The sequence below is a fragment of the Haliaeetus albicilla genome, chromosome 18, assembly GCF_947461875.1.
Source record: "Haliaeetus albicilla chromosome 18, bHalAlb1.1, whole genome shotgun sequence".
Taxonomy (NCBI): Eukaryota; Metazoa; Chordata; class Aves; order Accipitriformes; family Accipitridae; genus Haliaeetus; species Haliaeetus albicilla.
In genome coordinates, this window is record NC_091500.1 from 19,632,000 (window position 1) to 19,646,216 (window position 14,217).

General features: G+C 46.4%; 1 protein-coding gene across 1 annotated transcript; it reads right to left on the reverse strand.

Annotated features, from left to right (window-relative positions):
* Nucleotides 1-245: 245 nt before the first annotated feature.
* RPS7 (ribosomal protein S7) lies at nt 246-7,737 on the reverse strand. Its single transcript, XM_069805864.1, has 7 exons — nt 7,638-7,737; nt 6,948-7,029; nt 6,544-6,615; nt 4,856-4,999; nt 2,844-2,908; nt 999-1,149; nt 246-361 (listed from the first exon to the last, which is right to left on the reverse strand). The coding sequence occupies exons 2-7, from the start codon at nt 7,020-7,022 to the stop codon at nt 284-286; spliced, it is 585 nt and encodes a 194-aa protein (XP_069661965.1). The 5' UTR covers nt 7,023-7,029; nt 7,638-7,737; the 3' UTR covers nt 246-283.
* Nucleotides 7,738-14,217: the final 6,480 nt, after the last annotated feature.

Genomic DNA, 14,217 nt, shown 5'->3' on the forward strand with positions numbered 1-14,217 from the left:
AGGCAAGTCTCAACATACTTCAGTTTATTTTTCAATGCCAATTCTTTTTGCAGCCTCTGGACTCTTTTGTCCTGAGTGGTGTTGCGACAGTGCCAAAAACAACCTAAGAGGGCTACCGTTAAAACGCTGGTGACTTAATACTTTGATACACAAATGTCACTCATCCAGACAGTAGAAAAAGTCCCACAAACCAGTTAAACCCCATCTACTTTTATGGAATTCAAAATTTAAATGAAATTACTCTGTTATATGAACAGTTGTTTATTCAGCCATTTTTTGCACTTTACAGCTGGAATTCTGGAAATTCGAACACCACATCTTTGCCTGTGAGCTTCTTGTAGACACCAGAAAATGTTTCCACCTGTGAAGACAAACAAGTCATCTTGTTTACACATGCTGTGTAAGGAAGTAAAATCTATGTTAACATACTTTAGGTACTACACTATTTCCCACCGTGTCTTCACTCTGAATTGAATTCTGAGGCTGATTATTTTCTTCTAGATTAAGGTAGCTGAGCATTTACACAAAATACATGTTTTCCGGAGAATATTTGGAATCTCTTTAGATTTGCAACCACAAGAGACCCAGAGAGCTGAGCTGGCCTAAACATGTCCCCACAGAAAAAAACTAAGCAAAGTGATGGGGAACTTCAGGCTTTACCAAGCCCATCTGTTTAAGGTCATAACTAAGTGCTTCACTTAAAAAAGCCAACCCCCAAAACAAACAAAAAAAAACCCAACAAACAAACAAAACACTGCCTATTCCCATGAGGGAACCAATATTGCTACTTTACAATCCAGGGGTTTGGCCAAGTCAAACTAGAGCTTTAATTCAAAACTGTCTTGCCTCATCTTCAGTATCTTACTCCAAATACAAACAGAAGCATCTCCATTGCTACAAGCCAAAAGGCAGTCTTTTGCTACATCACATAAGCAGCCTCTTAGCTATGGCAGAATGCCACTCTATCCTGCACAAGAAAGTAAAAGTTTTTCATTTACCTTGTGTTCAACATTGTTCTGTTGTGCTTTATCCAAATGGACTTTTATGAGTCTGCTACCATCCAGTTTTACACGGATTCTCTTGCCCACAATTTCACTTGGGAAGACCAGGTCTTCAAGAATGGCATCGTGCACTGCAGTAAGCGTACGGCTGAAATGCCACATTTGTATCATTAAAACACGTCTTCTTGCCAAATTTTCCAGTTTGTCAAGCATGCTTTAGCTGAAAATTCAGTGGTGTGTGTTTTTTAATGCTGCAGTGTGACAACACCACACTTTTTCACAGGCCATGCAAAAATAACAGCTAAATTCTACACTGAGTGTAGGAACCTAATGACTGCATTGAGGGGAAAATGTCAGTAGCCAGGTTTCTGACCTTTTAGATCACATTGCTTTGCAGCAACAGCCCTGAAACATTCTTTTGTTTCTACACATTTAAGGAGTATTTTATTTGAATCAGAACCAAGTTGTCCCATCTGCAATTGTGCCAGAGACACTCACTGGAAGAGTTTAAGTGTGCAAGCATCTCCAAGTGCACAGAGCACGTTCATAAGAGACCCAGTTTTGAAAACCCTGGTTTCTGCATCTGCCTAAACCCAAGTGGTTTAGAACACCAATGTATTACAGGAAAAGTCTAGGTGGCAAGTTTAGTCCATGCTTAGAAGACTGATGTCTACATTTGTGTTCTTTAACTGTCCAGAAGTGAGCCAGAATGAGAAAAATTAATCCAGGTTATTTTCTGTATGAGTCTAGATGACTAGTAAGATTTCCAGCTTCCCTACCTGCAGCTTCAAGGCAGTATCAGTAGTAACTAAGCCCTGTGTCTACAGGAGCATTTCAAACTTGCAAAGATTGGGATAGCTAAGGGAGACAAACATCAATCACATTTCTATGCTGCACAATATACATATCAGTTTTACAACACTACTAGCCTGATCTAGTCTCAGGCTGAGAAAGGGATGGTCCTGCACACTCTCCTTCCCTCACGCTGAAAGTGGCAGCATGCTAATCACATACACAGATACCATCTTCTCTGCCACTGTGCAATACTAGCTTTAATATAACAGAGTCCTCCAAAGGCAGGACTGCAGCTAGAGGAGTACTAGTAAACAGCACTTTTAAAACCCATGCCTAAAGATTTCAAAATACAGTAACAGACATGACACAGGTATAATACTGGGGCTGGTAGAACTTACAGGAACATGACACATGTCAAAGAGGACAAACTTTTTAGGACAGGGACTACATAATGATACAGTAAGATAGAGAACAGTATAGCAAACACACTGACATCCACATAGACACAGTAGTGTTGCATGTCTAGCAGTAAAAAAAACTAGAGTGAGAAGGCCATTTAACACAAATGACTATACTACTGCTGTTGAATTCATACCCAGAGGGACTACTCATACCTACACCCCTCCTCAGCCACTCTCTCCCTCATTGCATCCCTTCAGTGTGCCAGCCCTGCCTTCTGTACAGTCTAACACGTGATATGGATGTGGCTCTTCCTACAGCTTAAAAAAAATAATTTATGTCAGCAGACTGTGGTAACAGACACAGCAGGTTGGAGTTTCTTAAGCCAGTACTGCCAGCTGAAAATTGGCTACAATTATAGCTGGAAATACAGTTGGAATTCTAAGAAATGCAACACAGTGCCCAAAGACAAGTTTTTTACTGCACTCTTCAGCAGTCAAATGGCAGATACTATTTCAAACAGTAACAGAAAGGGCAGGACTAACCAATCACTTGAATGACTTCTCAAAAACTCAACTAAACATTGCTTGACTAAACTACCAAGTTACAAAAGAAGACTGTCCTACTGAATCAATATTATTTACTTACCTCCTAGGACGCTTTTGCTTGTTTTTTGTGCGGCTTTTTCTTGTTGGCTTGGGCAGAATCCTTCTCTGTTAAGGCAAAAAAAAAAAGCATTTCTCAGTATCTAGTGTTTACAATCAACTAAAAAAAACCCAAAACAACAACAAAAAACCCCAAAACCACCACAACACATGCTTTTTTTTTCCCCACTAGAAACAGATGCATGAAACACCAAAATGGGAGACTTAGGTATGCCCAAAGCTACACTAGCATTAGACTCTATTACTCACAGAAGCTGAAGTACTGGTATTGCTTTATTTCTCATCTACCAATCCTGTATTCAGTGCACTGAAATAAAAGATTTGTATTCCATCCCCCCCTCCACTATGAATATAACCAGAGTATTTTACCATGTTGTATCAGCAATCTGAACAGAAATCTTAAAGAATTTTACAATTTGTTAGAGTGAGCCTCTGGTGCAAAGCAGAGTAGTAAGCTATCTCAGTGCCACAGACAGCTAGGTGACATCTGAGATCGAAATGCTAGTTTGAATAGCAAGATGTATTACACAATGCAGATCAAACCCTGGCTTTGTAATCTGTTCCAAAACCAGCACCTAAAGGTATATATACCAGTGGGGATGAGTAAAACTTATCTACCCTTGCAGATAAGGAAGTAGAAAATGTTTTAAAACATCAAGTTTTAGATGCAGTTGTAGCCACCTGCAGCATTTTCTATGAACATATCACAGCTTCTCTGTGACTGTATTCAAGATCAGGTTACTATAATCCAAATTGGGTCACATCATATTCAAAAGTAACATTTCACCTACAGCAGAACTGCACACTTTCCCTTCCAAAATATGGATTACGAAACTGACAGGGAATTCTCAAGCACTTAAAGTGAGCAAGAAGCACTTCATTAAAAGAAGTCTTCTTGGCCACGTAAAGATTCAGGGTAAGGTGCTCTGGCTCTTAAAGTTACATTATGAAAAATTTTTGCTAAAAAGAGCTTCAGTGTAACAATTAACTGTCCACTCTGCAGACAGATCTCCAGATTTTGTCCACCCATTAGTACTGCCCAGAAAGCCCTCTACCACCTTTTCACAGCTTAGCTCCTTCCATAAATTCAGAACTTGAGTCAGATTTTTTTCTTCCTCTCCTATTAACTTGAATGTTAAGTGCTTAGATTATGTAAGTGTAGTATAGAATCATTTGGGTTGGAAGAGACCTTCAAGATCAAGTCCAACCATCATCCATGCCCACTAAACCATGTTATGGAGTACCTTGTCTACACACTTTTTGAATACCTCCAGGGATGGTGACTCAACCACTTCTCTGGGCAGCTTATGCCAATGTTTGACAACCCTCTCAGTAAAGAAATTTTTCCTAATAACCAACCTAAATCTCCCTTGCTGCAACTTGAGGCCATTTCCTCTTGTCCAATCTCCAGCCACCTGACAGAAGAGACCAGCACCCATGTCACTACAACCCCCCTTCAGGTAGTTGTAGAGAGCGATAAGGTCTCCCCTCAGCCTCTTTTTCTCCAGACTAAACAGCCCCAGCTCCCTCAGATGCTCCTCATAAGATTTGTGCTCCAATATTAATGTTTGCTCCCTTTTACTTTCAAGCCTTGCTTCTCAAACTTCTGAAGGAGTAAAAGAGACCAGAACAAGAAAGTTATATCATCCTCCAAAAAGCCTTGCATCTCACCAAATTTACATAGCCTTGGCTGCTAGCTGAAATCATTTTAGTTTACATCCACAGAAGGACATTCATTACATTTCCTGCTAGTACAAAAATACGTGTTAATTGTTACCTTGAACAGGCAAGACAAGAAGGGTAGTGCAGCACTGGAACAGATTATCCAGAGAGGCTGTGGAACTTCTATCCTTAGATGTTTCCAAGGCCCAGATAGACAAAACCATGGCTGACCTGATCTAATGTTGGCAATAGTCCCACTTCATGCGTGAGGCTGGACTAATGATCTCCAGGGATCCCTTCAAATCAACATTTTTACAATTCTAAGTATTTTACCTGAGCAATGAACACCACATGCTTTCCACTGAATTTCTTCTCCAGCTCACGAACTAGCCGCACCTGAATCTTCTGGAAGGATTTCAGCTGAGGAACTGGTACAAAGATAATGATGGCTTTTCTGCCACCACCCACTTCAATTTCCTGAAACAAGTAGAAAGTAAACATTATCTAGAGGTCAAGAAGCAATGGTTGCTTTGATCATGAATCCTCTGAACACAGATATTCGATAGTCTTGCTTGGAACTTGGGGGGGAAAAAAGAGCAGAGAGCAGTACCTGTTTTAATGTATTTAAGAGCAAGCATTAAACAGAAAATCCTGTCAGAACACTTGTTTTGCTGTAAAGAAGTGATTGGGCGATAAATCCCACCACTGCTTTCAGAGTGACATCCTCTGAATAGCAATGCCCATTCTTTCTGCAGGATGGGACTCAGATGCTAGAATCCTAACTATACTGAAAGCTTATCATCACATCTGCAGTGGTACCTATATGCTGATACAAACTTTCAAAAATTATTTGCCTCTAATGCAGACTCTAGATAAGTCTCTTATTTTCAAGCTACTACTTCATGGAAATCATCTTCTGTCCACTACTTGCCAAGGCCTGCATCACTACTCGAACAAAACATTTTCTTCTCCTCCAAATGCCAGCAGGTTTACATCACACCAACATGGATTACTCTTTCCCCAGTTTGCTTCTCCAACAGTTGATCAAAACCAAAGAAGTCTGCATCGGCTTACAAGGCGCTTCTCCCATAAACCTAACTGCAGAGTCATCCTCGTTCTCCAACAGAGCAGAAAGCTGAATTTTTTTACCAGCTACATTCCCACATGAACTAACTCAAAATTCACATAAGATTTCTCACAAATAAAAACCAAGTAGCTCAGTAAACAACAAAGACATTTTAAAAACCTCCTCATTGAGGACAGTACGCATTGCTGTACTTCAGCAGCAAAGCAGTTCTTCTGAAGGCCCCTGAACTCATATACCAAGCAGACTTCTGCATTCCCAGACTCTTCAACCTAACTCTAAGCAGTCACGCATCTGTGTCTGTATTGGTGGGCCTGGGCAAGAACCAGAAAGCAACCTACTTAAGTTTTTGGTTGCAGCAACCAGCTTCAGAAGTTCCATCCAGTCTCCAAGGCTGACAAATTCTAACACTAATTTTTTTCTTCCTTAATGTTTCAGTTGACTTTATAAATGGAAACGAAAATTTACAAACAGGCTAAGCTGTGTGATCAAGTCAGTCTATTACCTCAATCCACCTCTCATCTATTACTCGGTACATAAAAGAGGCTTTACAACAAACTGATTTTACAAAAAGAGTATTCCAGTTTACGTGCCTGACAAAGATTCTGCAATGCCTACATTGCCAGCCAATATCCACACAAAAAGCCAGTTTCAGACCTGAAGCCCGGTTTGCAGACAGCAGAACTATCATTTTTAAAACACCAAACTGCTACCTGAGTTTTTACAATGACTTTTCAGAGCAGTTCCTAAAGACGCAACTATTACAAAATCCTCCATGTTAACAGCAAATATCAGGAGATAAACCACAACAGCATATGGTAAAGCAACCACAGGCCATAAGAAACAGCTGAAGACACCATTCACCTACTACATTAACATTCACAAAAATCAAACAGCGAGTCACCAAGCAATTCTTTGTGGAGAAGGTCTAACCTACCTTAGCTGCTGTGATGTTCAACTCCCGCAGCTGAGCCTTTAAGTCAGAGTTCATTTCCAACTCCAGCAGAGCCTAGAAAAGTGAAGTTTAATAAGAATAATCCATTACATACGGTTCAATTCCAAAGAACCCTTGAGACCAAACTCTATCCACAGTGCCAGAGAGCAGCTCTACACCTTCTACCACAGACAATATCAAAGATTTAACTTCCTATAAGTCACACTGAGAGATGCAACAAGTTCAGTTGGTGGGAACACAGGCTGGCTGCCCCAGTTCCCAAGTAAAACTCGGAAAAAGTACACGTTCAGACAGCATCGCCCTCGAAGTTTAAGCTCTAGACAACTGTCACAACACCATCTCCGTAACCAGCCGGCTACCAAACACCAGAAGTAAAAGACACGTACCTGGGATATACCAGACTCGAACTCATCCGGCTTCTCGCCATTAGGCTTCACAATCTTCGCGCTAGAGCTGAACATGGCCTTTCTGCAACGCAAAAGAACACCTCGGTTGTCACCAGGAACGTGCCTTCTGCTGCAGACACGGCACGGCTCTGCACTCCGGCTACGCAGCCACACGCTTCAAGGCGAAGCCCGGGAGAGCCCCAGGGGCCACGCACGGCCCAGCACGGGCGCTCCAGGGGGTGCCCACCGCAAGGCGGGAAAGCCGTCCCGGGGAACGAGGGGCCCGACCCCCTCGGCGCCCCGCCTGGGGCGGCGGCGAGGCCCCCGGGGCAGCTGCCCGGCCGCGCACGGAGCCCCACGTGCCGCCGGGCGGGCGGCCCTTCCCGGCCCAGGTGGGGGGCTCCCCGCCCGGCCCCGGCCCCCTCCTCCCTCCCGGCGGCCCCGCCGCAGCGGCCTCCCTCGGGGCGCCGCCAGGGCAGGGCGGAGGGAAGCCCCGCCGGCTCGGCTCCTCTCCGCCAGCACCGGGCGCCCCGGCGACCATCGGGCCGCGGGCAGGGGGTAATCGGGGGCATCCCCACCCCGGGGCGGCGGCGGGGAGCGCCGCTCGGCGCTCGGCTCCGTATTGCGGCGGCGGCGGGGGGGGGAAAGGCGGCGCCGCCACCGCGGCCCGCGCCGGGCCCGGGCACCCACCTCTCTCCGCGCCGGCCTAGGAAAAGGGAGAGCTCTCGCGAGCGCGGCTCAGATCGCGGCCCGCGAAGGCGCTCGCCCCGCCCACGCAGGGGTGAAGCCGAACCAGGAAGAAGGGCGGAAGGGCCGCCCGCCCGCGCCGCCGCCCCACGGCCGCTTCCGCCAGAGCGAAGCCCGCGCGGGCGCCGAGAGTGCTGGCGCGGCGCCCGCGGATGAAGTCATCGCCGGCCGCGGGGCACCGCCCCGCGGGGCGGGGGGGCCGAAGCCGGGGTTTGGCACATGCGCGGCGGCGGCGGCGGCGGGCGGGCCGCGGTCCGCGGTCCGCCTTCCCGCCTCTCTCCCTGCGCCGAGGGAGCTCCCGCTGCGGCAGGGTGGGCATGAGGAGAAAGAGGCGGCGGCTCCGCTCTGCCCCTCGTTGTTACGCCAGGACTTCGCCGCCACATGCTTCTCCGTGGCCCCCGCTCGCCTCAGCGGCTCCCCGGCCGCTCCCCTCAGCGGCTGAAGTGCTCGGCCTCTGGTGTCAAAATGCCGCGTCTGTAAATGGTCACCAGGATCTCGACCCTGGCGGTCCGGCGCGGCTCGGCTTGGCCCAGCAGTGGCAGGGCCCGTAGAGGAAGCGTGTGTCTGCCTCTCTCTTGCGGAGCTCCCTCACCCACCTCAAGTGCTGTGCAAAACAGCATCGGCCACCAGCTTTAAAAACAGTGGGGTAGTGGATGGCCTTTTTCCTCCCCTCTCTGCTGCTTCTCCCCACATTGTTCATTTGGTGGGCCGAGAGTTCGCCTGCGATGTTGAGCCCTGTCGAGGTAGAAGAGACCTGCTGGAGCGGTCTTGGCACAGTCACCCCTGACCTGCGGCAAAGCGTTGTGCCAGAGAGACAAGGCCAAAACCGCGCCAGGTTTCAGCGTGCTGACAACCAGAGAGGACGGGCAATCGCGTGCCAGCTCAGATCCGTGCCTGGGCTTTGTTTTGTGTGCCTCTATAAACATGACCTCTCAGTTGCTTCCGAGAGTTGCGCTGTGACAATGTCACAGCAATCAGAGTTAGTAAACTGTCATTAGTCTAGAAATTACACACGAGTCTCCGGCTGTGTTCAGGTACTAACTTGATATAAAAGTCCTGGGCTCCGCGTATTCTCTCATCACTGGAAGGGATTTTTATTATATATTGTGTTATTATCTAACAAAGAAGGCACTGTTAACACTTCAGCTGCACGCTGATAAAAAGGAACAAGCTGTACTCTAGTTTCAAAGGAAGTGACTTGCATGTTGATTCAGGTGAAAGTGCCCGGCTGTACATCTAAAGTGGAGCTAAAACCCTGCCTTGACAAAAAATCTCCCCCTTGATGCTTCCCTGGTGGCTAATTTAGACAGGTTCCCTGCTCCAGGGAAAGTGCCACTCAGAGGCAGGTGTGCAGCTCTTGGCACACACTGTCCGGAGAGGTTAGACACAGGGCTGCTGTTCAGAGCACCGCTTCTGTGCTCAGATGCCCTGAATTACCCTAGGAGCAGCCAACTTTAGCTTGTAATACCACATTCACTATTACTATGTAATGGTGTGTGTAAAGCCTGTTATTTAAAAAAAATCCAGTAGTGGAGCAATAAGCTCCTGTTGTAAACAAAAAACTGACAAGGACACCACCACCCCCAAACTAAACAACCTTACCACCTGCAGAAGGCAGCCCATCATGTTTTCTAGCATTTGTGGGCTTTTTGCTAAATTTATGATAGCCAGAAAAGCAGATTGCTCGGTTCCCATTTTTCTCCCAAGTCACTCTTCCTTCTTTGCATGAATTCAATGAATGGGAAAAACTGCCCAGCTCATACTGACATCCAGGATTAGTATTGATAGAGATTTAAAATTATCTAAACAACAGTGATGAGGATCTGATTGAAGACTAAAAAAAGAAAGATAACAAGTAATTGTCTCAGCAGTCCAGTAGTCCGCATTCAGTTTATACTGTGAAATCCTTTACGAGAGGGAAAAAGAATAGGCGGTGTGCAGATGGATTAAAACTGGACTGTGCAGAGCGCTAATGAAGAAATAAAGGTGCAGTGTGACTATCTACAGCTTCCCATCTCCATGCTGTTAGTGCTACTGAATAGACCAGGATGCTACATGAGAGCAACGAGAGAAGAAGGTGTAGAGAGATGTTTCCTTTCTGACGCTGACTGTGCATTAGGGGAAGGATGCAGAATGTCGAGATCTACGTGGGCTTTACCCAGTCGATAAGGCATGATATCCAAAGCAGCTGACAGGTTTTCAAGAATCGCTGTGGACATCTGATCTTTAAAAGAAGTCATGTCATTACAAAGTAGTATAATTAATAAAGTTCTTAATGCCATGCAGACGCAGAATGGGCAGGGTGAAGAAGTGGAAAGAATAAATTAGTCAGGTGTGTTACAAAAGTATTCCAACAGAAATAGGACAAGGTCTCATGATGCTATGAATAACATGATTTAATATAATAAGTGGAGGAAACAGACAGAAGGCAAGACTTGTCAGGATCATAGTTAACTCTAGAATTGGAAGCAAAACTGAGTCTATTACTAGTTCACTTCTCTGAAAGAGGCTTGTATAACCATACCAAAGTTTCAAAGCTCATGGGTAGGCTGTTTCTCTAAGGGTCGACTGAAGATTGCGATGATGCTAGGGGATTACTACTTTGCAGCTTCACTGACACATAGCTCTACACTGAAGTACAGCAAGTTTTTTGTTACACAAGATCTTAATTCTGAGAAGGAAGATAAAACACCTCCTTTTCCTGTCTTATGCTTTTAATCAAGGTAACGAGATGGCAGTATAACTTACACTTGCAGGGTATGCTAGATAAAGTGACTACCTAGTGACCTACCTACCTAAAAGCTCAGTTTTATATAGGAAACACTTGATTCAGGTCACATCAACTTTTGCTTTAAAAGCTTATGTGGGGAACCCACAAAGGTGCACACCAAAGCCACTCTATCACTCGCCTTCCTCAGCTGGACAGGGGAGAGAAAATACAACAAAAGGCTTATGAGTCGAGATAAGGACAGGGAGAGATCCCTCACCAATTACTGTCACGGGCAAAACAGACTTGGGGAAATTAGTTTAATTTATTACCAATCAAATCAGAGTAGGATAGTGAGAAATAAAACCAAATCTTAAAAACACTTTCCCCCCACCCTTCCCTTCTTCCCAAGGCTTAACTTCACAACTGATTTTCTTTACCCCCAGCAGTGCAGGGGGACGGGGAATGGGGGTTGGGGTCAATTCGTCACATGTTGTCTCTGCCGCTCCTTCCTCTGCAGGGGGAGGACTCCTCACTCGTCCCCTGCTCCACCATGGGGTCCCTCCCACGGGAGACAGTCCTCCACAAATTTCTCCAATGTACGTCCTTCCCACAGGCTGCAGTTCTTCATGAACTACTCCAGTGAGGGTCCCTTCCATGGGCTGCAGTCCTTCAGTAGCACACTGCTCCAGCGTGGGTCCCCCGCAGGGTCACAAGTCCTGCCAGAAAACCTGCTCCAGCGTGGGCTCCTCTCTCCACGGGGCCACAGGTCCTGCCAGGAGCCTGCTCCAGTGCGGGCTTCCCATGGGGTCACAGCCTCCTTCGGGAGCCCACCTGCTCTGGCGTGAGGCCCTCCCCAGGCTGCAGGTGGAGATCTGCTCCCCCGTGGACCTGTCTGGGCTGCAGGGGGACAGCCTGCCTCACCATCATCTTCCCCACGGGCTGCAGGGGAATCTGCTCCGGCGCCTGGAGCACCCCCTCCCCCTCCTTCTGCACTGACCTGGGGGTCTGCAGGGCTGTTTCTTTCACATATTCTCACTCCTCTCTCTGGCTGCTGTTGTGCAGGTTTTTTGCCCCCTTCTTAAATACATTATCCCAAAGGCGCTACCACCGTTGCTGATAGGCTTAGCCTTGGCCAGCAGTGGGTCCATCTTGGAGCCGGCTGGCATTGGCTCTGCCGGACATGGGAGAAGCTTCTAGCAGCTTCTCACAGAAGCTACCCCTGCAGTCCCCCCACTACTAAAACCTTGCCACACAAACCCCATACACCACATTATGGTTAAACATGTTTCAAGCTAAAATATTTATCAAAGAAGATTAAAATGCTTAGCTAATGTGTACATTACATGCATTAACGTGGGACAAAGTAATCAGCTAACATTTATAGTGAGCTTAAGTAAAAATGTCCTACAGACACATGCCGTTACTTAATTGATGAGTGTATTTTTTGTATACATATATTAAGTCCTATTTTTTTCTGCAGACTCTTTGTTATAAACACAGAAATGGCTGCCAAGAGAGCATGTCAATAAATTAATAAACAAGTTTTGCTTCTAGTTGGGGGGGGGGGAACACAGGACCCCTTATAAGCTGAATAAGGGGGGGCAGGGAAACATGGCTGAATTTATAGTGCAATGGGTTGAGAGGAACGCTTGGTATCAGGCCATGGCTCAATGACCACTCTCATTCAACATGGCGCCACCATGTTTCCACCAAAACAGGGGGGCTTGCTCTCCTCTCTTTTCCCTTAGCTGCTCATTCCCAATACCTCAGCTGTGGTAGCACAAGCGCTCGTGCAAGCTTTGATTTGGCAAAAATTGGCTAGAGTTGTATATTGGATCAGCTTATTCTATGGTGGCTACACAGGGTTACTGTGTCTAACTGTGGCATTGACTACAAGTGCTAAACCATTTATGAAACCCACTCAAAGTCCTGTCCACGTATATATTTACATTATTCTGTATTCAGATGAGGAGAGCTTTTGTGACTGGGCCCTTCAGCTTTGCAGGTGGGGACTAATGTTTCACTTCTTGGTGAGTCTTCACACTCACTTCACAAAACTGTGAGCTACAGAGCCTGAAATGTCCCCTCTGCCCTGGGCTTGCTAAAAAACCCCACAAATCCACCAGTGCTACAGCAACCAGAGAGCAAGTACCATGAAGCAACACAGGTATTGCTTAGCCTAGCGGTGCTAAATGCCACAGTAGTAAAAATGCAATCTGTCACATGAGGAAAGGGATCCATCTCTCCTGCCATTGCAGCACAACAGCAAGGAAAAATCAGCAATGGAGGTGCAGCAGTAGGGCTGGCTGATCACATGCAGCCTCAGTTTTACCAAGTGGGAGAAAAATCAATGAAAGTAATGCATATGGTACTCAGTGGACTTCAAAAATCTTTTTTTTTTTTTTTCTTTCAGTTTGAATCTGAGCTCTGCATGTTGGTCATGACAGCAGGAGAGTTACTGTTCGGTCCTTGCATGTAAATCAGATGTATGAATCTGTTCAACCAGAGAATTAATGAGTGTAACAGAAGGTCTTTTCTTTCCCCATCACTTACTGCTCATTGCTCCTTTAGTATGCGTTGCCCAAAGAAGACTACGAGTAATATACATGTGTAAACCTGTAAGGAATAAGGAATCCATCTGCTGTAGAAAACCATAATTAAAAGAAAAGCTAACCAAGAGCAATGAAATAAAAATATCCCAGGCAGGAAGGAGTGAAAAGCCCGAGAGTCTCAGTGGGAACCTTTACAGAGATAATTAATGTAAATAATCTTGATCTGAGAAAATCAGACGTAAGCATTTTGTAAGCAAGAGTAATACGAAGTCTCATGAATATGTTGGAAGAAGCAAGAAAAATGCAGTAATTATATTCTGCTGCAAGCCCGACCAAATTTTTTCTGTATTCCACCCAGGCCTGTCAAATGCATAAGCTCTTTGTTTGTTGTTTTGGTTTTTTTTTGAAAGAGAGATGTCATCCAACTGATACACACAGTCGTCTTGAACCCATTTGCTGTTTTTGCAATGGCAGGCAAAATTAACGTCATTGTTTTGCATTCTTGGCATTTTACTAGGCCACCCTTGTAAATCTGAACACAGCGCCCTGCGGCTCTAGCATCTTGAGATTGGCTTTGTCACAATATGTCTGTACTAGAGGTACAGGGGAAGTCCAGCAGCTGAAAATGCAGCAGCATATATGCACTGGGCTGTTTCTGGAGGCGGTCATACCTCTGCCCCCATCTTCTGTACTTTGATCTCGTCAGGAGCTCAGCCGAGGCACCGAATTCGGCACATACCCAGACGTCCTGGCTTTGGTCTCCACGTACATGACGCTCCCGATACCAGGGTATGTGACAGAAGGTTGCAGCTGGCAACAGTTTGAACGTTAACCTGCTTGGACAAGGTGGTTGTCCTTACTTCAGAGGCCGCCACTGAACAGGGCTCAGCTGGAACATGCTTACTGGGGGCTCCTGATTTAAATAGCAGGATGAGGACCACTTCAATGACCTTCTTCAGCTCTAGATTTTTGGATGTACTAAATACGTCGAAGCCCCTGCCACCGGGCCGTGACAGCCCCTCCTGGGGTGCTTGTGGAGCCCAGAAGGGGAAGCGGGGACAGCGCAGCAGGTCGCAGGGGACGTTCGCTCGTCCCTCTTAACGACTCGTTAGGGACGGCGAGGCCGCCGGGGCCGACCACGGGACTGGGGCCGTTCCTGGGGCTGGCGGGGGACTTCAGCTGAGGCACCTGTGAGGTTTCACTCGCCTTTTAGTGACTGGGGCTTGCAGAATGAGGAGTTTGTGTGCGCTGCTGTGACCTC